The following is a 24236-nucleotide window of genomic DNA, read 5'->3' on the forward strand; positions in this document are numbered from 1 at the left end:
TGTTTTGATCTTAGTGTGCCGAATCATCTTAACAACGTCTTATATTTAAAACCTTCTTTTTAATCGCCAAAAGTTTAAAAAACACAAACCGATGCCCATTAAGCTTCTTCAAATAAGTACTTACCAACACTGCACTCAACTCTCGATAATTTTCAGCAAAGCACCTGTCATTTCCCCCTATTTTGATTTGATTTGAGTTCGATTTCGCCATGCATTTAAAAATGAGTAGTGAGTAAGTCGGAAAATTATTAAAAATAATATTTATAGTGATAAAATAAAATATTTCATGAGGCCTCGTAATCCGTAAAAATCATAATATGAAATAAACATATATGTTTAGTATTTTATTTAAATTTTCATTATGTCTGTTGGATTTGAAAGTTGGATAATTTAAAACGTTCATTGAAGAACATGTCCTTCTGCCAAGCTATCGGGTCGTTCTAAAGTAATATGAACATAATGCATTTGAATATCTTCGGTGCCTAGATGAAAATCTTGCTTCCAAAAGTGCTCTAATGATTTCTTCGAGGACACTTTCCTTCTCAAAAGTAAACACTTCGATGAGTGGCCAATATTTTGCAATCATTGAACAGTGTAACTATAAAGTAACTTTATCTGTTGCTAAATATTTTACCACAACGACTTTGGTATTTAGCGGACACTCTTTTAATCGGATCTTTGTATTTATTTCTATCTGGAATAGAATAGCCCAAAGGATAGAATAGCCATAACAGTTTTTCAATTCGCCTTGCTATTCCGACCCTGAAAGCTGTACCCTATATATATAAATATATTAAAAAATTGTTTTATTTTTTCGTTTTAACATTTAATTACAGCAATTACAAACACATTTTTTGAAATAAATTTCCCACTTCTGAACTGATTGTGGCAACAAACGCCAGATGGCGTTAAAGGCACATGAACGGGATTGAGAGTAAAATACCGAGAATGTAAAAAACACGGGCAAATGTAAAGTTCATGTGTCGAAATGATGTAAATATACGCACTAGAAAAATTAAAGTTCATTTTGTAGTACTAAATATAACACAGTTAAAATATTTTAAAATGATGTTTGACAATATTTTGTTTCTTGAAAATCCCTGTATAATGTCAACCGTTGGCATCTATCATATAAATTTCGTGTCGTTCCGCCTGATCAATCCCACATATTATACATAGTCAAATATGTCTTTAGATAGGCATTTTTTGCAGGGGTAGCTACTCAAGTGTATCCAATGGCATAATATTGGGGCAACATAATTGGCATATGGTAAGAGGTTACCTCGCTGGCTTTGCCACACGATTCTTTCTTGGTGCTTCAGTTCAGTTTCTCCGATCGGCTCACAATGCATGTAAATTACTTATCTTAGAAAATACTGTGACAATTTAGTGTAATGAATTGGGTAAATGTGCCTAATGCGAAATGGCACATTTATGCGCGGACACAAATCAATTCATTCGGTCCCGCGAGTTTTGCACATAAATTAATAAGCCCTATAAATTATCATAAAAACGGCGGAAAATTGAATTTCGAGTGGGCGAATGTGGTGGGTGGTCCGTGCGCAGCTGTCAAAACGGGCCCAGCGGAAACGGAAACAAAGCAGCAGCATCAGAAATGTCAGCCAATGCAATGAGGTCACTCCGCCGGTGCCGCTGGTGTCACATGAAATATCCATCACAATAATCATCGCCGGACTCGTGGCCAGATTATTTTCCATCCTGTGCGCTGGCTCGCCTAATTGATTTCATTCTCCCGCTTTTTGCGTGTGCTAATGTCAAAAGAAGAAACAATAATCATTGTGGCTCTCTAGTTGTTCGACTAATTAGCGTTCAGAAATAATTGAATAATTGTCCACTGCGCCGCTCTGGAGCCCTTTCCCCCAAACAGGAACTGGCAGCAGTCTCTGCAGTCTCTTTTGAGATCTCACATCGCAGTTTTTGAAAGCAGCGCATTTATTTATATCTACACACCGTTTAGCTACCATAAAAGGTATGTATGTTAATATATTTAATTTCGCTGTATGGCAAAGAAGCGCCAGTAAAATTGCAAAATTAATGCTCTTCGTGTAAATTTGGCACATGAATATTTCATGACAAAGTGCCAAAACTTCAAAAATAACCAGAGAGAGTGGAAAAAAAGGCGACGAGGAAAGCAAGCATTTAAGTTAATGGGACGTGGGTTTATTTCTCGCTGTCTGCTCGCCATTGTATTTATGTATTATTTATACTTGTTTTTATGGACTGGATGGTTGGTTATTGGTCCTTTTTATTTATGAACATATAGTGAATATTCATTTGCAAGAATGTGGCTCACACGCAACATAAGCAGCAAAAAGGGTTTGATTGCCGCTTTATTGATATTTAGAGATCCAATGAATACATATGTACAATATTGTTTTAATTTTACTTCTCATTCAGCCAATGCAAATGATAGGTTATTTATGTTTTACTTTAGGCATCAAATCATCGAACAGAACACTCGATAATTATACCCGTAATTATACTCGTAATTGCTTGATTTAAAGTTACGGGTTTTTCCAGAGTTTTTATTTATTTCCACTCCGTTTTCATCGTTTGTTTTCCGCCAATTGTCAAATGGATGTGCGTATGATGCAGAAATGGAAAAACCAAAGCACAGCCACCATTCGCCTCGCAATAAAATTTATTTATTTACAATCCATACTTTATGCTTTCGCCATTGTGGACACATCCTGTTTTTGTTTTCGCTCCTGGAAACGCTTTTATTTTCCTCGCACTATCGGGTCAATTCGATTGTTTGAAGTGCAATTTTATGAAGCGTTAACCGGCTATTACATTTATGCATGTAATCCTCGCCACGAAAGATTAGTTGTTGTTGATTCGCAGATTTGACAATTTATCGAGGCGGAAAAAATGCAATTTCATGGCAAATTTGTTGTGCGAATAGCGTTTACTAACACTGGACAGCAGACTTAATTGGAAACGTATCAAGTAGCTCGAAACACGACCAAATACACTATTCTTTCCTCGAACAATGCCCGAATCTGCCACGCCCCCACATTCTGTTCACTTTGGGGATCTGATAATTTGGCCATTTAATAGTTAGCTGGATGCGAGCGTTTGGGGACATTCGGTTTAATTGCTTTTTTCCCCTTCGTTTTGCATAATTAGAATTTGATAAAATGTTTCAATGGCTTCTAAAATGCAACGCACCACCGCCCCTTGCCACGCCCATTGCATGTTGCATGTGCTGACTTGCTGTGCAAATTCGATTTTAATAATTGGAATTTATCTCTGATCAAATTTCGTGGTTGCTGAAAATGTGCTCACTGCACAGAACACAAAAAAGGTTTGCACTTTTTATCCAATGCTATTTAGATAGAAATAGATTTTATTTGGAATTTTCAAATTAAAATTGGCAACTATTGAATATGTTCATTAAAAATGATGGTATAAGTTAAATCCAATTTTCTAGTGTACTCTACAAACCATCTACCAAATTACTCTTTAATTCTTTGATATCTTTTCAATTTTCCAAAGGAGTACAAAAATAATTGGTTTGCACAAATTTTCCGAGTGTATTCCCAATCCCCGCTCGCGTCCAGTAAATTAAATTGGTTTTTAATGGGCCAACGATGCGTTTTTGCACAGCATCGATATTGGCGCAGATTGATTTGGCAGTTAACAAGCATTGCTGGCCGAAAAACATCAAAAGTGCGCCTGGCAAATAATTCCAGCAATTGCCACATCCATCCAAATCCTTGTCAGCGCCTTGGCGAAACTGCCTGGCGAGAGGAGCAAGTGGAGCTTAGCTGTCGGGCTGATCGCATTTTGAGCTGACAAGCCCGACAAACCCGAGCCCGAGTCGTCTGCATTTCCCTGGCTGACTTTCCGCATCGAATTGCCCTGGAAATTGTATTGACAGTCGTCGTCTCTGGCTTTCCATACCCAGTACTGTGTTCCTGTGCTCCTTCGGCTCCTATATTTCTGCCAGCCTCTTTATTTGCTGATGCGACAAATTGACAGCCGATGTGGGGTGGCATGCGAATTTGTTAATAATCTGGCATTTCTCCATGGCATGCAGACACTTCTATGCGCTCTTCTGTCTGAGTTTTCAGACGAGCTATGAAAGCAATTAGTTTCACATGTCGGGCCACTTCAAAGAATCCTAATGGAAATTAACTTTTTCAGGTCATTTGCATGTCCTGTGCCGACTAAAACCCATTTGGTGGCTTTAAGATCATAGACTTTGACTTTCCTTTTGGCGGGTTTTGCTGGGAAAAAACACATCAGCGGGAAATATAACTGGTTCGAATTAGATTTAAATTATAAAGGTTAAAATTAATTTGAATTTTTCGTTTTATTTCCCAACTTAAAAATAAACGTGTAATTCTAGTCATTAATATCAACAAAATAGCTACCCTTTGAACGGAGTCTACTGTTTTTTAATAATATGCCATCTGCGACATTTTATTACATTTAATTGTTACTTTTTTATAACATATACATTGTTGATACCCGTTACTCGTACAAAAAAAGGGTATACTCGATTAGTTAAAAAGTATGTAACAGGTAGAATAAATTATACATATATTCATGGTCATATATTCACTAGCCAAGTCGATCTGGCCATGTCCGTTTCGTCCATTTGTCCGTATGAACGTCATGATCTCGTGATCCATAACAACTAAACAGTTCTGATTAAGAATGCATAATCTCATCTAAAGAATATTGTTTTATAAGATTGGCACGCCCATAAGCCGCTTTCCTTTCCCATTTCTGTCGGCCATTTTGCTCAGCATATAGCTGATTAGCGGGTATCTAATAGTCGAGAAAATCGCTTATTGCATTCTCACTTGTTTCAATTTAAGGATATGTTTACATAGCTCAATCGACCAATAATTTCGCAAGTCTGCTTAATCGTACTATTTATTTGCAAATGCGCATGTGTTTCGCTCGGGGACCATTTAATTATGATTCAATTAATAAATTCTTGTTGTAAACTAATTTGAGTCCCCTGTGGACGCAAATGTTTCTTTAGAGAGAAAATGAAAACATTGTTTATGGGTTGAAAATCCGACAAAATCCATGAAGGTTGGTAGCGGCACAGTCTCATGCGGTTGGTAAAATTTCGCCAGGCGTGCGTTAGAATTGTGGAAAAGCTGGGAAAATCTGGGAAAATCTGGGAGAGAGGGGCTCGTGGAGTTGGAAAAGCCTGCTCCACCGGGGGGCTGAGCATTCATTTTTTATGTTTATTGTCGCTTATCGTTGCCAGCCAAAGGGGGCGTGGCTCCGGGGTGGGCTTGGGACTGTGGGCGTGTCATTAGGGGCTCGGCGCCAAGATGAAAAAGAGTAAACACGGCTATGAAAAAACGTTAACAACTCTCTTGGGTGAAAGCGCGGGGAATAACCGAATGCATTACACACACAATCTTTCAGTCCGTATCGCCGTGTGTGAGTAACTTTATTAGCTGTCTCCCCTGCGGAGTGTGTGTGTGTGTGTGTGTGTGTATGGTGTGTTGTGTGCGTGTTTGGTGTGTGCGGTGCTTGTTACCTTGTCAACATTATGAAAATGACAGGGGACCTCCTCTGCATCCTCTGCACCTGGGAAAATTAGTCTGCGGCTCAGATTTCTGCACACACACAGATTATATCCATTATTTTGGGATGGATGGTCTTATCGCAAGCTAAAAGTACTAAATTTTGTCCAAGACAGTTGCTTAACTGATTTCTAAGTCTTTCTGAATGAAAATATAAAGTACAAGCTAGAATGTAAACTATATGAACCCAATTCGTTTTATTAGCAATATATATACGATTTAGGGAAATTATATAGGTAAAACTCCCCATGTTGCACACAATAGTTTCTTTTACTTAGAAGAAATTCTTCTATTTGAAAAGTAGGGATCAATGTAAGGACTATATATTCATCGTACTTCTTCATACTTTCCTAAAAGAGTTTCAATTACCTGGTTCCGCAACTCATTTGCCGCGATAATGGCGACAAAAGCGTGGTGATGCATAATTCCTCGCTGCACAAGAAATATTCCATCTCGGGCTGGGAGTTTCTTTAATATTTTTGCAAATGATGCCGAGAAATCTCGGAGCGAACTCGCACCTCGCCGGGTCATTTAAATGCAGATTGCAATGAGCAGTCTGTCCACTTGAAAGCCGACATTTGCATAATGGCGGGCGACACATTGCAGCGGAAGCGGAAACGGAAACCAGAACCAGAGTCAGGGGAATAGTGGGACGGGTGGTGGCAGTTGCAGGTGCTGGGATCGTGTTTATGACTTCTTGGGATTGCAGGGTTGTCGTCGGGGTTGTCGCTGCTGTCGTTACCAAGCGGATGCCATCCAGCATTTGAGGCCAAGTTGGGAACTCATTTGAATGGAACTGCCATAAATAAGCACGGATTTCTAACAGCAGTAAGTGCGAAAATGCCTCTCCAAAAATGCTGAACAAGTGGTGAAATATTTTAAACAACGCAGCTTACTACACATAGTTGATTTATAAAAAAATTAAGTACCATTCAGGATATCAAAGATGTGTTTTCAGGTATGAATTTACATATCTACTCAGAAAATATCAATAAATTTCTTTTACAATTCAGTGCTTAATAACTTACTTTAAATGTTGTCTTGACAAAAATAAACCATTATATACATACATATATTTTTGGTAAGCGCTGATCTTGTATTATTCCTCAAAAGCGCAATATTTCTGGTCTGAAATAAAGTTTCCGTGTGGCGAAGGTTCAAATTTGGAATTCCCAAAAATATTTTCACCTTTCAATGGACCATTGCCGCGTATCCGTGCCTCTCGTTCTTGCCACAGTTGCTGCGATGTTTATGTTGCCACATGAGACTATGGGGCAAGAGAAGCGGGGAGGGGTACGCATGGAAACCTTGGACCCCAGCGACCAAATACAACACACCCACACACACACATGCGATGGTGGCGAAAGGTGCAGCTGTGACTTTGGGTGGGCATAGTGGGTGGGTGGGTGTTGCTTGGGAGGTGTTGTCAACCAGTGTCAGTTGGCTGTGGAGCTGTGGAGGAGGTGCGAGGAGCCTGACAACAGCTGGACAACCCCCACCAGGCACTCAAAGAAATTGGTAACACATTTTCGAATATTTAAAATGTGAATGTGCAATAGTAAGTATAGAGTATATATAAAATTGGAATTTTTAAACATGAAAATGGGATGCAAAGTTTTATTCGCGACGCCTTTTTCGTGCAGTGTTGAAATCGGTTCCGTCTGAGCTTTTGTTGCTCGTGTGGCATAAATATCGTTGCGGTTGCACGTGAAAATTGCATTTGGCCAGCAGCATTTGGCCGCTGCCTGAAACTTCCACTTGAAGTGGAGTAGCGGAGTCGAGGACATCGAGAGGCTGGAGTGGGTGGGCGTGGGGCTGAAGGTTGTGGCAATGCGCCCTTACACGCTGTGCAAATTGTGGACTTAAATGTTTATAACGCACCGCTCAACCACCCAACCACCCAACCACCCAACCACCCGACTCTAGACCATTTTCGGCGTTTGTTTATTAAGCTTTTCTGGTGGAGGAAATAGAAAACGAAACGAAAAAAGGTGTTGAATGCCACTTGCTGGGGCTGCTTTTTATTGCCATCGCACATCTAAGTGCAGCAGCTGTAAAATAAATATATATTTTTATTTTATCCCCCCAAGCTCGCGGCAGTTTCATTTCTTTTATTTGTTGTAGTTGCGAGAGGATATAAATTAAACGCATTAGAGTAGGAAACCGCAGCGATTTTCCCTTGCCATTTTCCCCGGCATTAATTCGCTTTTGCAACCGACAAAGGCACTTAGCGTCTCACTCTCTCGCTCGGCTCCTCTCTTTCTCTTTTTGTTTCTGTGTGCCCCGCCCTCATTTTCCAATCGAAGTGTTTACCAAAATTTAAATAAGAAACAAATCGAAGTAATGGCCAAGCCCGCACTCCTCCTCGACTTCTAGGTAGCAAATGCCAAATGCTAAAATGCTGTAAGAGGCAGTGACGAAAAAAGCGAGGAAAGCTGGGAAAGCTGGGAAAAGGGAAAATTCCTACCGGGCTCTTCACGTAATGAAAAAATAAGGGAAACCGAAAATCCATTGAAATGAAGTTCACTGAAGCAAATGAGAAGCAAAAAAAAACAAAAAAAAGGAAACCATACCTATGACACGATACTGTTTTTTATAAAACACAGTTTTCCCTGTCAACAATATCAAGAGAATATCAATCGACAGCAGGTGAAAATACTATACTAACTATCTAATTGTTACTATTCAACGAAAACCCATCATAAAGGGATTAGCGAGTAACGTAAAACAGAGAATTTATGAACATTGAACATTGAACATAAAATGCATATTAAAGAGCAATAAACCACAAACATGGTCGAATACAACATGTTTTTATCGCAGATATTAAGCGTAATCCACAGTGGGTGTAAGTGCATCGAGGAAATAAACCGACATTAATTTTTTTTCGAGCAACTGATTCGATATCCTTGATGGCCCATGGGAGTCCTTCGCTTGCTTGGCTCCCGTTTTTAGTGGCGAAGAGCTTAGGGGCGAGCTCTTAAACAGAATGACTAACCATCTTAATCACATCACAGACATCGGGGGATATTTGCAGCAGCTGGGGCAACTAAACGCTCGCCGACATTTCGGCAGCTGTCAGTTGTTTGCCACTAAACGCTTACAACCAGCGGAAAAATGCGGAAATTTTATATAATCAAATGGCAGCCAAAAGGCGCTTTCGTGGCCACGGTGCGGACGTCTTCTCCCAAACTTTCCCAATGGCCCCATGGCTCCATGGATCCATGGATCCAGGACTCCAGAGCTCCACTGACTTTGCCCTTTTGTTTGCTTTAGTTCTGTCTTGCACTTTGCATACAAAGTACCATTAACTACTGGCATCACTTTTTCACACAACAGCAGCTTTTGATGGGTTGGCGGTTTTTCCACACAGATTTCCATTGTTTGCGGGCCAAATAAGTGAAAGCCAAGCTAACCAAGTGCCAAGTGCTCTGACCAGGAGTAAGTACTCCATTTGGACTAGAATGGCTTTGGTTTAGTGTGTATATACTCGCACCGAGCAATTATATCCGAAAGCACTCAATTGATTTTTATGGCCATTTGCGGCATTGAACAAATGACACAAAATGACTTGGAAAATAATAATAAAATTATATATTCAAATGTTAGGAATTCACAAAACACAAATCTATCAATTTCTCCAACTTCCAATTTAGCTGAAAGATACTTTTGGGGGTTTCCATTTCCATTTCAAAAATTGTGCACTCCTGGAGATGTGATATATGATATGCGATAGTAATTTATACATTACATTACATTTTAGATTCTTTCTATCATTTGTTGGAGATATCCTCTGACGAGTGAAGGGGCTTCCGTTGCAGTAGTTATGCTATCCTTCAAGGACTTATCGATAGTAGAATCAGAGAGAGACTTTGTGGTCGAGTCCTCCGATTTGTTGTGGAAGAAACAAAAGTAAACGACCAAGGCAACTATGGCGAGAACACCGACCGTGGAACAGGCGAAGATGCACAGGCACTTGAGGCCCAATTTGCAACAGCTGTAAGAACTGGCACTTTGAAGAGATTACCACTGCCGTAAAGGATACTTACCAACAGAGAGCGGATCCAACGAGACGCACACACATAATTGCTATCAGCAGGTTTTTCTTTTCTATTTGTATAAGCTTTTTGGAAAGTAAGTATGAACGAAAACGCTGTGGGATACTTCAGCATATGCTCAGGGGTAAAATGACATCAATTTGGGCAAAACAATTCCAATACTTTAGCCATAAAAATGATAGCCAAGTCCCCCCTCCAGTACGTAAGCATATTTTGGCTCTCAAGCAAATTATATTTTATGCTATTTTCTTACGAAATTCGTTCTTTTATTGCCGGCGGTATGGGAACATCGACTAAGGGTTGTGGACCACCACCACCTCCCTCAAATTGTCGTCGAGGGCCGCAGGAAAATTTACAGAAATAAAATGAATCGAAAAAGCTAAGAAAAGAAATGTAAAGAATCGAAACGAAACGAAACATTCGAAGAAAAGTTGAAAGGCAGGAGAAATGTGCTTTCTTGCCGCATAATCGAAATGTATGTTGGCTTTTTATTGCATTGCCAAAGGTAAGTCTGGGCCAGGAGAACGGAGTTGGGCAATAAGGACCTGGCTTTTCGTGTGGGCGATAACAACATTTTAACGCCTTATGGTCCATTTAGGCAAAAGTGCCGATTGCGCTCGGCTTAACCAGAAATTATGACCTCTGAGCCGGCTGGTTTTGCGTGGCGGAACTTTAAGCTGCGGCAGGTCCTTTTCCTCCTTTGAAAACGTGAGGTAGCAAACCTCAAGGGACATCCATGCTGATTAGGGTGCTGAATATCTCTGAATTTACGTGTAGGCAGGGTGATTTCGTACATCAGATTTAATTGATTGTATATATAGTACTTAAATATTTTAAATATTTTTTAAGGCATTTAAAACAGCCAAAGTCTTGGTAAAGTTTTGCCTATTTGCATTCCCAAATATGTGCTTGATTTCATTAACTAGTGTGCAGTGCTGTTGTTTTGTACCTTATACAATCGTAGACATCCGCTGTCTGAAAATCCTTTTCAATCTGTATTTATTATATTTTGACAACTTACTGCTTTCTTCAATAAATCAGATAATAGACAGAAGAGGACAGTCATCACACAATGATTATACATTTGCTTGAGCTTGGTAGATATAAATGAGAAGATTTTGAAATGCAAAAATGTATGCCTTGTGAAGCTGGTAAGTTGAGAAGTGTTTGTTTCTGGACTAAAATTTAAATTACATGATGCAGCAGGAAATATTCAAAATGTTGTATCTTTGCTATGTTTAAATGCTAGTGAAAACCAAATTTTCTAAGGCTTTGTAAACCGAAACTCTAAGCCCAATAAACGATATAAGGCCGATAAAGGATCAAGTTATTATGATTAATATAACTTTGCAAACTAATTTACATTTCCATACAGTCTGCATAATAGTACACTCTGGATTTTTGTTATAATTCACTTTTGTCACATATCCTCTATTTTTTGTGGCCAAACTATCCTTATTTTGACTAACTGCCGGCAGCACTGTTAGTGTGGCTACCATAAATCATGTGTGGTATAATTTCAACAAGGTTGTTTAACTATAGTTATTTGTATTTTAAGCCAAGCCCCTAATACAATTTGGATAAGTCTTTCTTCTGCAAACATTCGTCGATCCCAAAACAAAACCGCCACTCGGGTGGTCGAGGAAACTTAAGCAGCAATTACTGAGCTGGTCACGGCTGTGCTTTATGTGGCAGCAACGGGGCGTATGCGCGATTTATTTGCATATGATGACCGGCATTGCGTAAAAATAAATGAAAGGCAATTAAAAGCATTCGGAGAGGCAATAATAAAATGTAGGCCAGAACAAATAAAGGGCCGCTCTTTCGAAAGTCATCCGTTTGCCTTTCAACTGTCGACAGCAAATAAATATTGTTGGACATTTGCGAAATGCACAAAATATTGCCATTATAATCGAATGATTTCATTTCTGATACTTTTGTAATTTAATGCTATTTGTTGGGCGAATTTATGCCTATGAAAATTGAATTGGATTTCACATTGTTTTCGCTTTGCAGCCAATGTTTGTGTTACTTTCGATGTGTGTACTTTAGCTGAAAGTTAAATTGAATTTGTACGAGTATTTGGGTGTTGTGGATTTCTTCGCAATCAATTGCCATGACAAATGCTCCTAGTGTTGTTGTCGCTTCTGCTTGCAGCTTGGCTTGCATTTGTCAAGTGGAAATGCTCTATTATGGGGTATTTGGACATTGCTTTAAACTCGATGGTTCTACTGGATGGTAACATGCAAATATGCAAATATAAGATGTAGGTAGGTAAATACAAGTCACTAATTAGTTACTAGTAATACTACATCATTTTTACATTCCAAATATTAAAATTCGTTACAAATGCATTGGTCTCCCCACACATTTAAGTTGTTTCGAAGGCAGGGTAGCAGCAGTTCGTTGTGAAATGAGCTACACAACTGCAGGCTTCAGTTTTTATTCCCGGAAAAGGGAAACGGTCTGTGGACAACTGCGCTGCGCTGCGAATCCTGTGCATTATTGCGATTTTACACGCTGCTGCACTCGAAAATGAAACGGACAATAAGCTCCACTTGCCCACTTGCCCACTTGCCCACTGGGTGGCAGAGGGGGGCAGCGGGGGCGTGGCAGCGGGAGGGCGGGAATGCAGCATCCAACCAACAGCCATCATCGCCACTGTCCGCCGCTAAAAGCTTTTTGATTATGAAAAATGTTCGAAACATATGCTCCAAATGACTGCGGAGCGTGCGAAGAAAGTCCTTCCCGGTCCTTTGATCCTTTTTGCAGTGCATCAGAGAAGTACGACTACACGAATTACGTACCTAGCACATATGTGTTCTACACGTAGTGTATGTCGTGTAAGTAATCATGTTTTATTTGGCCGCAGCTCTGCCGGCTCTGCTCGTCCTTGTTCTCGTCCTTGCCGGGAATTGTGTGCTGTTTATTGTGGCTTTGCAGTTTTTTAGTTGCCGTTGCGAGCGGACTTCGCTGGGCGCATTGTTAATGGTCGTGCCATTTTATTTCAAAATTAATAAAGTGGCCGAGCCAAGCGAGGGGAAATGGCAAAACAAACTTTCAAGTCGTTTTGATTTCTCTTTGCTGCTGCGAGCAACTTTCAGCAAACTGCTCAAGTTACAAATGCATTTTTAATAAATGCTCTGATTTATGGCGCTTCCAGTGCACTGCAAATAATCAACGCAAAGTTTTCAACATTGAAATGGAAATAATTGTAAAATGAAATGATTTCAACCTACTGCGTTAAATTATAAAAGTCATATGATTGGAGGAAGACTCTTTTATTTAGTGGCAGTTATAATCTAATCTTTCTCAAGTTTAAAAGTGTAATATTTCATTTATTAATTTGCTAATACTGTTTTCAAGTTTTGATTTATAACTAGTTTAACTGAACGTGTCAAAGAAGGATTCATATTTGGTAGATTTGTCTCATATAATACTGCCGATTTATTCATAGTTCTGAACGCAGGTAAACTGACATTATTCCGTGTGTCTGCATTCTTCACAGGGTTTTCTCTGGACCACCCACATGGTCAGCACCCCTAATAATTTCCAATTTCCAGCGATTTCCCCACATGCTGCGTTTGCCGGTTGACAGCCTGTTCATCATCGAACACATTTGCCACTTAGTGAGCAATTAGGTAGCCGAGTGTGCTGGCTCATTATAAATCAACCAAAATCTCTTCCCGATGCGTTGGCCATCGGATCAGCTTGCCCGAAAGTGCATTAGCCTTTTGTCTAGGCGGAAGACCAACTCTGAGGGATGGGCGACATCCCGGTCCAGGAGATCCAGGGGGAGCCGTGGAGGGGCGCACACGTAATCGTAGATGCACACTGCACTCGAAGATACACACAGCCAGATACATTTTGTCCGCTATTTTTAGCTGCCAACGCAGCGATGTCGTGAGCGAAAGCGACGTTCAACGCGGGATCGTCTTGTGATATTTTTAAACGACCACATCGCTGCAGCGGCGGAGTCAAGTGCATCGAGCACACCGAGTGCATCGAGTGCTCCGCTCTGCATGGGCATCAAGTGTCCGGGGGCAGTTGCAGTTGCACTGGCTGTTGCTGTTGCATTGGCCCAACATCGGACCAAATGAAGCCATTAGTCGGCGCGGAGTTGTGGCCCAAATATAGGCACACTTGCCGGGAGTTGGCATCTCGCGCCGGACTGCTCACTCCCGATTTTCCACTCCCTGGTGACGACGGGCGATCTCGAGTTTCATGGATCTCCCAGAAGAAAGTTTTCTCTGAATTGCCAACCTTTTGCATGAAATCTGTTTCAAGACCATTATAGTATCTCTTATGGAATTATATAATTAATTATAATAAATTATATATAATATAATATTGTTAGCATTGTGGTGTTCTATAGGATCTACCCGAGGATATTTTAAGATTATTTCTCTTTTTGCTTTATTGTCGTGGAGGTCTATTATTGCCGTAGGCTCGACCCATGTGTCGCATTCGCGTCCGCCAGCAAGAGCTGCCAAAGTTGCAAGTGTGTCTCTGCGGCTTGGGGATTCCCGTCACGATTTAGCATTTTTCATCAGCTCAGCGATTTTCATGTCACGTTCGCGCTGACAAAGTTTTCCCGCCCTGAGGCTTGAGTCCTGAGTCCTTCCACTTACAACTTGGGCTTATCCTGGCGCGAAGTTTGCGCGTCTTCTGCGGCCATATAACTGCTGCTCCACATATATGCACATACATACGTACTTATATGGGTATAATTCCGGTATTTGCTACATCTAGCATGTAGCTTGTTTGTTTGCTGTTGCAAAGTTTGTCAGCTTGATGTTTAATTGTTATTTTGTGTCCCTCAACTCAATGTGCGCTTGCAAGCTTTTGGGGCAACTTAAGGATGTCTGATTTCATTTCGAAGTTGTTCACCAAAAGTTGTCAGCTGTCTGAAGGGCATAACTTGGTATCAGATTAAACCATTCAACGGCCCTTAAAGTTTGGCTACAATTGGGTTTATATAGCACATTTGTGGCACGAAAAGGTATTCTTGAAAAGATCATTTTGCATCTGTATTAAATTAAACGAAAAATTAAACCTATAAATCCATTTCGATTTATGTGAAATAATTTGCATCTGCGCGTGTTTTTTCCGGATTTTTCGTAAATTGGTTTTAAAAATAATACATTAAGTTTAAATTACCAGTGTATCTATTTTTCAAAGAGAAGTAATGTCTGAATTTGGAAAGTCCATGTGTGTTTTGTATCTGAATGTCCGTGCGAGTTACTTTGTATCTGTGTCTCTTGTTTAGTCATCTGCGCTTTGTTGCCCACTAGTTCTCATATTAAATCGTGCTTATGTGTGTGTGGGCGAGTGCTTAACTAGCAGCAGACCAACAACAATTCCTCCCAGACACACACACAGACACACACAAGCGTTGGCACACTGAAATGCTGCTGAATCCACTTGCGAGCGATTTGAAAGCGTTATTTATTTGTGGCACAAGCGACCATATTTCAAATGCACACCGCACCACCGAGCCACCGCACCACCAAACGGTGGTGCCGCGTCACCGGCACCACCACCAACACCATCGCATTCGCAATCGCCAAGTTGAAAAGTCGACAAAAATATACGCAGACATCGCGCACACACAAAGAGCGTGGAGAAGGTTTTAGAATTTAAGCAACTCGAATTCCGAATGCCCTGGAATTGGTTTGGATTCTATAATCTATAAAAACTATAAAAATTAGTTTAAGCTATTATTTATCTTATCCATCATATTCTAGGTAGTAAACATAGAGTTTTTTTTTAAATAAATTTCATTTATTTGAAATTAAGTACGCAGTAACTTCTTATGCTTTTTTTTAACCCTAAAAATATTCACTAGTGATTCGAATTAATTAGTTTAGCTAAATTCTTGTCGGACTTTAAAGCATTATATGTATACATGGGACTCTGAGTGGGCAGATAAGCATCCCAAACTGACTGCATTTTTAGAATACACCCCTCTGGCGTATCCTTTAAAAATCCCCTCTCACCATTTGAAGCACCCCGCAACTTTTCGCACTTGCCGCTGTTTGTTGTCCTCCCATTGTTGCATTTGGGGTCCTGTTTTCCCTTTTTCCCTTTTTCCATATTTTCCGGTTGTGTTTTTGTTTTTACAACTTAACGTGTGTCGCACAAAGGTGCACTAACTGCCAGTGTGTGTGTGTGTGTGTCTCCTATCACACGCTTGCAACGCTGCTGTTGGCTCTTGATATTTGGCTCAGACTGAGCCACGCCCCCTACTCCCCCCGCCCCCTTGTGTCAGCCTCGCCGCCCTTTTCCCTTGTTGTTGTAGGAAATTTATGCGCTTTCATTTTATGAAAAACTTTTGCAATAATTTCTCAAAACGTTTTTGTGGTGAATTGAAATGCGAGAAAAACATTTTGCGGATGGCGACTAAAAACTTGAGAAAAACCTTGCACCCTCACACACACACACACGTGTACGAGCACTAACACACTCACACGCACATGTGAGAGGAAACTAATACACTCGCAGGCAAAAGCCATTTCTTAAACACACACAGCGTGCACTGCGAAAAAAAGGCGATAGATGTGCAATAACACAGACTGCACATAATATAGTTATCACATTGGTTTTATAGGAGAGTCAATACGTTTCCATATTTTTTCCAATACTTCGCTCACACTTTTATGCCACACTTTAATGTCCTGCGTGTTTTGCAGTGCATCCGAGCCGGAAAATAATTTTTTCTGCACTCCTTGCCACGCCCCCGAACGCTAAACGCCTCCAGGCGAAATGACGTTTACTACGCCTGCCAGCGAAAAAGTTTTCGCATCTTTTGCCGCTGTCGCTCTTTTTGGCCCGAAGCTTGGGGTTTGGTCTCTGGGTCTTGGCCAAACTTTAATGAAAAGTTTTGTTAAAAACTTTTGCTCGCTGGAAATTTCAACGCTTGAATGGGTCGCGGTTGGGGATTTTTCGTGGCGGTGGTGGCGTAGGTGGTCCAACTGACATTAGATTGTTTTTGGCCAAAAGTCAGTACCATTCGTTTGGCAAAGAGAAAAACAGCAAACAGCAGCCAAACGGTATCAATTTTGCTATTGCAGTTGCCGACGCTTTCGTCTTGCACTTTGGAATTATTTACCTGAATAAACATTTGGTATTTTAATTACGCATCTCTGGCTCTTTTCTGTTTGCTGTGCGGTTCGGTGTGGCGTGGTGGTTACGTGCCACATAATTGAATTAACACACAATTTACGCTACATTGCGCAAACTTCGTCTGTCAGTGGGTCCTTTCTCCTTTCGCATACAGTTCGCCCATATATATTATATGTCTTAGGGATGGGGATTTCAGGGGTTTTCCGGTGTGTCAGCTTGTTCTACGTTTAGTTAGCACTGGCCTCGTATTTCAGACTCACTATGGCAGGTCTTCTCCTTGGGCTTTTCTTGTAAATCATGCCTCAGCAAGTTTGGTAAATCTGGCAAGTTCTTTGGGAAATGTTATTGCGGAGTTGAACGGCAGTGTTTCTATTGAAACTTAATTGTTAAAACTGAAACTTGCTTGGCTGAGTATTGATTGGGAAATACTGCGTGGAGTGAAGTGACGTGATATTGCTAAGAGTAATAACTTATGAAACAAATTAACCCTATATCTTATGTAGCTCGGCATGTGTTTGATAATTTAAGCAGTCCTTAAATAATCTAGTGTTTGAATTGATTGATTTGGTGCGAAACACAAATTGCGTAACTCAATTCGGTCCAATTTGCTAATTGCAATTTCATAGCACACATTTCCCGAAGCATTGGGCGATTTATGTCATGGGTCAACAGATTGAAAATTGATATAGCTGCTGCTTCTGCTGCTTCTGCATTTGTATCTGCAAGCTGCCTTGCGCTTCAGTGGACTCGTCCTCCTTTCTTCGGTTTCTTTCTTGGTGAAATGGCTCGTAAATACATCGAAATGCCGCCACTTGAGTTCATTCATACCCAGGAAACCAGACATCGGCACATGCAATAATACGAGATATATGTGCCTCTATATGGTCGGAGTGGCAGTACAAGTGTGGGCATGTTGTACATGTGTCTGCTCGACGGGCTTGACTTCCACGTAATTGCGAGATGCCAGTCGGGGAGGGCATCGGCATCACATGTGGCTCATCTCCGGCCCATCACCAATCCTATGGGTACGTAGCTGGGCCTTGTCCATTCTGTCTATAAATGCTCTTGATGAGGAGTGTCCTACACATGTAAGTCGTTACAAGGATCGGCAGGAAAAGGAGCCTTGTTCCTTGAGCAAGGAGCGCCTCAAAAGTGAATTGCATTAATAAACGCTCACTTTGCACCCAATAACCGATTGAATTTGAAAAGGTGGTAATTTGAATTATGCAAATGGAAAAGCACAAACAGAATGGATTTCCTCGACTATCAGATACCCCATATTCAGCTAATGCGACTGCTTGCACTGCAGCTCCACCTAGCGGCGGAACCATAATCATTGTTATCCATTTAAGCAGATAAAAAACTATCTAAGTTAGACTATTTTTCTATTTCAAGAAGTTTGCTTACATTCCAAGAAACAATGCGTATCGCAATAGAATTGTGTAAATTAATGTTATTCTAGTTATTTACCTATAAACTTCAAATTATTTTACCTTCCCTAAGTTTCTAAATCTTTAAGCTAGCGAGTCTTAAACTCGTAAATTCCTCGAAATGTTTGTCACGTTCCGCACATAAAAGGATTTCAATTTTCCAATGTGACGAAAAGGCATTTGCATACGGAAGAAACCGTAGCAAATAAAATAAAATTTTATGTAGGACTCAAAAAGTGTCAATCCCAAAAAAAGAAGGAAAAATCGAAGATTCTCCAGCTGTCATTCGGTTTTTGTTTCGCGTATTTTTATTAACCATAAAATTAAATCAATTCGTGAATTTAATTGCCCTCGTAAAAGGAAATAACTCTCGAATGCCAAGGGAAATGCGAAAGTTCCTCGCGGGGCGAAAGAAATATTTCGAATGGAATGAATATAAATAGGTTGACATTTTCTCAAGAAAATTAATATGGATAATCATAATCATTGGGAAATTAATTTTATTTAATTCATCTATGGGCTTAATTTAAAAGTTTTTTTTTTCTTTCACTTGAGTTGATTGCTTAAAAAATTATATAAATATAAAAATACTTGAAAAGTTTGCCTATTCAATTGTACCTTTTGACTGAATATTTAATTCCCTGGCTATTTATTGCCATTTTGTGCTGTTTATTTTACGAGCGAGCAAATTAAGTGCATTGATTTCTATCGCACAGCATCATGAGATGTTTGCGATCATAAAATTGTTGCTCGTATGCGTTTTTATGGTCCTTTCTTAGGGGACAAAACGTATCTAAATATGTATTTGTATCTGCATCTGCATAAGTGGCATGTTCTCTGCATGTCCCGCACTTCTTAACGAGATTTATTTGTAGACAACAGTTGGTGGCTATGTTTTATGGCACAACAGCCACAGAAATTCATCAGCACAAACGACAAGATTCCATCCTGGGAGATGTTATATAGTATGCCGACCAGGCCAAAAATACATTTCATATACATATATGTATGTGCGTGGCAGACGTAACACCAAAGATGAGTAAAAAGTACGTACATTATCTACCAGAATCAGAATCAGAATCTGAATCCGAATCAGCCTCACAATCAAAAGGAGAGAACGAAAAAATTAAATTGCATTTGTGTGTTCCAACTGAAGAGGCCATGTCCTTTCACCCCTCGTCACCCCCCATAACCGAACCAAACGGAAGGAGCCTGTATCCATGGGATGCATCTATTATGCGTGTGCATCTGTGTGTTAGTTAAGCCCTACATTTGCACATTAAAAGGCGAACTGTGTTCGGGTGTTTTGTTCCGTGCAGTTTGCAGTTAGCAGTTTTGAAATTGCAAAGTTCCTAAGCCCTTAAAAGGTCTGTTTAAGAAAGCTCAAATATATTTCCATGTTCCGTGGCGCTGAGGAGAACAAAAGCCATACGAATTTACTTTAGTAAATATTTAGGGTTTCTATTTGGGCAAACATAAGTACTTCGACTTGTATTTTATGTATATTATTAGAACTAGTATCAGACTATGACCATATTTCAAAAATTATTTCTTCAATATGTTCCAGTTATCTGATTCAATGGCTCTTCAATTATATTCCCCAAAAAAGCTTTATGAGAGATCCAAGGAAACTGATGCCGAAATCATTGGAGATTACACATTCTTGCCCATTACACAGACCCAACGAAAACGCCCCAGATTCAATTGATTTTGTCCATGGTGAAATCGATCTTCGCCGATCGGCCAGTGTATTTTCCGACCCAAAGCCATTAGCAGAGACCAGAGCTGTTTGCCCGAGTCTCCCACTTGGCGGGAGATGGAACGATTTCGGCTGGCCCGTTGCCAAATGTGTGTGTATAGAAAGTAATTAAGCAATTTCAACTCGTTTTGACATTTCCAAAAATATGTCAACGAGTTGAGAGAGTGCGAAAAACATAAAAGTTGCCGAGGCAATGGCAAGCTGATGCCGATGGCATTTGCCGGGCTCACAGTTCCCAGTTCCAAGTTGCCAGTTGCCAGTTGCCAATTGCCAATTGCCAGGTTCCTCCGCAAAATACATAGGCTCGCTTGCCAAAAAGCCGAGCAGATAGTGTTATTTTTACGCCGGAGGAGATGGGAGATGCCATCTAGCCAGCCAGCAGTTCGACGATCGGGCGGCCTTCCGCATATACGTTTGCTACAGCATATAGCCAGCCAGAGGTCTAAGTATAGCCGTGTGGCCCGATCTCCGCCAGCTTCGTGCGCCTGCGCCTGCGGTCCACTTGGAATGGATCATCGGAGCAGAGACAACGCACCGAGAGTATTTTGGGCCAGTCATATACCCGGCTATATGGCCATATATACGGAGGCAAGACAAGAAGACGAGACAAGGCTATAAATATGTACATAAGGAAAGTTCCTCAATCCGATCCGATACGATCCCATCCCATCCCATCCCATACCATCCCATCCCATCCGATCCGATCCGATCCGTGCCGAGACGAGCCGGTACAGCCAGCGCTATAGCGCGATATACAACAAGATTGAGAAACAGAAGCAGAAATAAAAATAAAATACAAATAAAAATACAGATGAAAAGAACGCAAACGAGGCGTCAGCGGGCCGAGCAGCGCCAAGAATTAATTTGAGAATATTTTTTGCATCCTTTAGTGCATTACCGATTCTGTTGTCGACCCGTTCAGATCGGCACTAGTCCGGCCAATTCCTGCCGTATTGTTTACATATACACCAAGCTTAATAACCCACAAAGTCAGGAATATCCCGTGTGGTGCTCCGAAAAAATCCTGGACAATTCTTTGAAAGTCCTTGAAAACGAACGAAAACTTACCCCCAGTTTGTGTGCCGTCGTGATCCTGTTAAAATATCGACCTAAACGTTGCTCGAAAGCAATCGAAAACTTTCAGTTTCTCCGAGAAGGCGGGTTACCCGTTATTGCTATTTATGGAGAGCATCGGAATAATGCTATAAATATATCCGATCCCGACAGAAGGCGAGCCGAAGATTTTCAAATCGCTCCCTGGCGAAACGTGAGTGTGCTAGTGTATTTTGTATGGCGCGAATGAATAATACTCACTTGCTCATCGCTATTTTCGTGTTTCGGAAATTTGTATATAATGCCCACACTTATGTACTTCGCTCTATATAAGTACTTTTGCAGAGGCGGAGAAAACTTCTTGCAGAATATAGCTTTCGATTTTTTATTCTGATTTCCGAGGGCCGCAGTAAATTTTTAACATTTTCGTAGCCAGTAACGCGTATAGTAGTTAATAACCGAGGCCTTTTTCCAAGTTATATAACGTTCCATTAAATTTTATAAACTACAGTGATGGTATGGTTAGAAATATAGAGAGCACTTCCGAATTCCTTAAAAATGTATCTTGGTATTCAAAAATTAAATAAATATTAAGTTTGCAAGGACATTTCTCAAGCACTTGTCAAAAACAAAAGTTAAGTTAAGCATGCAACAAAATACGTGTTTAATTACAAACTATAGGATTTCTGTAATTCTTCCCACTGCATATTAAAGCATTGCATGCCGCAGTTGATGGTAAAGGTTAAAATACATTTTTTAAAGGATAATGATATCTGAGAAATGCATATTCCACCAACAGCTTGTTAATTAATTTCAATTAAAATATGCAACATTAATGGTTATAATAGCATTAAAATAATTAGTTACACGACACAAGCAGACTTTGTGGAACACATTCGACCCACTGAAAAATTGATATAATTTAATGAAAGTGCATAAAAATGGTGGACAGTGCATTAAACTGAGCATTGAACACAAAGGCCGCTCAGCAAATTGCTAATTAAAATTCACGATTGCCATTTCACCTGACACGTTGACGATTTTCATTACAATTCGATTATGTTTCGTTGCAGGGAATTTTAAATGTTAATTGCCAAGAATGTTTCAACAAATTCATTTCTCATTAATGTGTCTTTTCATTTAATTTTATGTTGTATGAGCTGCACGAGAAATGAGTTGTACTTTTAGTTCGACGGCAGAGTCATGAATGTTCGGCAAAGAATGTAATAATAACTATCCTCTTTAGACAAATATAGATACAAATCTATCAGATTCTAAAAGTAGAATAATCAATTAATCAGAAAGCTAAAAATAAATAGGCATATTTATATTTTAATGCGGATTTTTGAAGTTCAACGGGAGAAATGAATCCTTTTTACCAGCCACAGGCGCAATTTGCAACAGAAAGTGTAGCAGAAGTACTCCTCGAATATTTCCCTGCTCCAGGAGTCATCCATGTGGTTTCGAGGCACACATTTGACAAACTCATGCCCCGCTATTTGTTGTAAAAACACAATCGCACACATGGCCGCATTTCGGCGACTTCCAGAGAGCGGTACACTTAAGGCGGCCTGGGAAACGCCTGCAATCTGCTGGTCGCGAACTGCAGATTGCATCCATGTGCCAGGCGACCATGCGACCATGTGACCATGTGCCCGCCCGACGCCTCGCAGCCCACATCCTGCCCATCGAGGGCACAACTCAGCGTGGGTATTGCCGCTCCGGCTGCTTCAAGTAGGTAAAAACCGAGAAGATTGAGGATGAATGTATGAGTATGAGAAAATACTCGGCGGAACATATGCTGCCGGGCTTGACCTGACCCTGCCTCATGTGTGGGTCTCCGATTTAATTTTAGGCACCTATATAAACGCGTGTTTACACTGCAGCCAGAACACAGTCGCCGTCTTCAGTTCGCGCCGTCAACTCCTCGATCGATCGATCGCATCGTCTCGGATCGAATAGAGCTGGGCTTCTGCTCCGGAGCTACATCGCCGTACTTGTCGGACGAGTGTGGTGATGAAAAGTCGCTTAGTCCGGGATTCCTGCCAGATCTCTAAGGGATGAGCTGGCATCCCAGGCTGGCCATGTGGCGCGAAGTATGCGCACAAAAAAGTCAAACAAAAAGGCGCAATTTTATTACGGGCAACCAACGACGAAACAAAACAAAAGCCAACCGAAAAGCAGAAACAAAGCAGCAAAAAGTTTATGAATTTTTTGTGCAGGCGCGTGAAAGATGCAAAACGAGAAAAAAACATGAAAAAAAAACATTAAAAAAAACAAAAAAAATCCAAAACAGATACCGAGCTGTATCCGAAAACGAGTGGGGAAAGGGGTTTCCCAGTCACATATAAACACACTTCAGTGCGCTTAAAAATTGCTTTATTGCAGTTGGACTATAAAAACGCACGGCAGCGAACACCGCACAACAAAAAGGACGAGCAGAAGTGGGCAAATAAAACGAAAGCTCTTAAACGAAAAACAGGAAAATTTGCATGCCACAAAAATAAGCATAAGGATTTGCCGCGCACAAAGTAGAAGCAAAAAGGAATTGCCCAAATGCAGCCACAAAAGACTGTGGCAAATGTTTTGCAGCTTGCCCCTTTTTCCCTGCAATTACCGTCAGTCGTTGTCATTATTCAGCAGATTATATGGTTTTGCTTATTCCGGACCACCATCATCATCATCATTATCATCATCTTCGGTAAGTTAGACAATCCCATAAAAAACTGTCCAAGTGAGTAGTGCCACCAAAAGTTAGCCGCGTTGTGGAAAATCCAAAACAAAGACCATCCCATATTCAGCCTTTGAGAGTTCCATGCTTCCTTGCATTCAATAGTTATATTCAAGCATATGGAATGTAAAGAAGTATGGAGCGAAATCTGGCGAGACATCGGAGTTGAAACTAAAACTGAAATTTGATTGAAACAGAAGTAGAACCGTAATGAAATGAATGAAATATTAACCCGTTTCTACAATCCCTGAATAAAATTATTAATTAATTATAGAGCGGGCTAATTTTACAATATATATTGATTTTTTTTTGAAGCGTTATTATCCACAAATACCATTCCACCACAGGCATTAAATGAAATGAAATATGAAAATGATTAAATATCACTAAGCCACCCACAGATTCGGCAAAAAAGCAGAATCCACGCACACAGATGGAAAAATAAACAGGCAGCAGAATAAATATTAAATATGAACATCAATTTAAATACTTTGCTGATGA

The 24236-nt window shown here is 40.4% G+C and overlaps 1 protein-coding gene, 4 long non-coding RNA genes and 1 other non-coding gene across 8 annotated transcripts, besides 2 other annotated features; 3 read left to right on the top strand and 3 right to left on the bottom strand.

Moving 5' to 3' along the window:
- Nucleotides 1-861: 861 nt before the first annotated feature.
- lncRNA:CR44980 (long non-coding RNA:CR44980) lies at nt 862-21062 on the bottom strand. Its single transcript, NR_124394.1, has 2 exons — nt 21020-21062; nt 862-1769 (listed from the first exon to the last, which is right to left on the bottom strand). It is a non-coding gene; the product is annotated as a long non-coding RNA:CR44980 (long non-coding RNA).
- Nucleotides 4523-4837: a mobile genetic element.
- CG43233 (uncharacterized protein) lies at nt 9153-9745 on the bottom strand. Of its 2 annotated transcripts, none has more exons than NM_001299174.1 (2): nt 9633-9745; nt 9153-9576 (listed from the first exon to the last, which is right to left on the bottom strand). In NM_001299174.1, the coding sequence occupies exons 1-2, from the start codon at nt 9661-9663 to the stop codon at nt 9509-9511; spliced, it is 99 nt and encodes a 32-aa protein (NP_001286103.1). In that variant the 5' UTR covers nt 9664-9745; the 3' UTR covers nt 9153-9508. The 2 variants fall into 2 exon arrangements, with proteins under 2 accessions (NP_001286103.1, NP_001246106.1); NM_001259177.2 differs by having other exon boundaries at nt 9629-9745.
- On the bottom strand, nt 13071-15280 carry lncRNA:CR43234 (long non-coding RNA:CR43234). Its single transcript, NR_167781.1, has one exon. It is a non-coding gene; the product is annotated as a long non-coding RNA:CR43234 (long non-coding RNA).
- On the top strand, nt 13624-13946 carry lncRNA:CR46416 (long non-coding RNA:CR46416). The gene has a single exon (NR_167823.1). It is a non-coding gene; the product is annotated as a long non-coding RNA:CR46416 (long non-coding RNA).
- Nucleotides 18017-18066: a mobile genetic element.
- On the top strand, nt 20759-23908 carry lncRNA:CR45361 (long non-coding RNA:CR45361). Of its 2 annotated transcripts, none has more exons than NR_133091.1 (1): nt 20759-23908. It is a non-coding gene; the product is annotated as a long non-coding RNA:CR45361 (long non-coding RNA). The 2 variants fall into 2 exon arrangements; NR_124396.1 differs by having other exon boundaries at nt 22882-23908.
- On the top strand, nt 23801-23891 carry mir-1 (mir-1 stem loop). Its single transcript, NR_048021.1, has one exon. It is a non-coding gene; the product is annotated as a mir-1 precursor RNA (primary transcript).
- Nucleotides 23909-24236: the final 328 nt, after the last annotated feature.

The sequence above is a fragment of the Drosophila melanogaster genome, chromosome 2L (assembly GCF_000001215.4).
Source record: "Drosophila melanogaster chromosome 2L".
Lineage (NCBI taxonomy): Eukaryota > Metazoa > Arthropoda > Insecta > Diptera > Drosophilidae > Drosophila > Drosophila melanogaster.

Excerpts from the sequence above, each read along its gene's own strand:
- CG43233 (NM_001259177.2), bottom strand. The coding sequence starts at position 9,663 with ATGTGTGTGCGTCTCGTTGGATCCGCTCTCTGTTG. Across the intron at positions 9,577-9,628 it reads GTTGGATCCGCTCTCTGTTG|CTGTTGCAAATTGGGCCTCA; the intron begins GTAAGTATCCTT and ends CAGTTCTTACAG.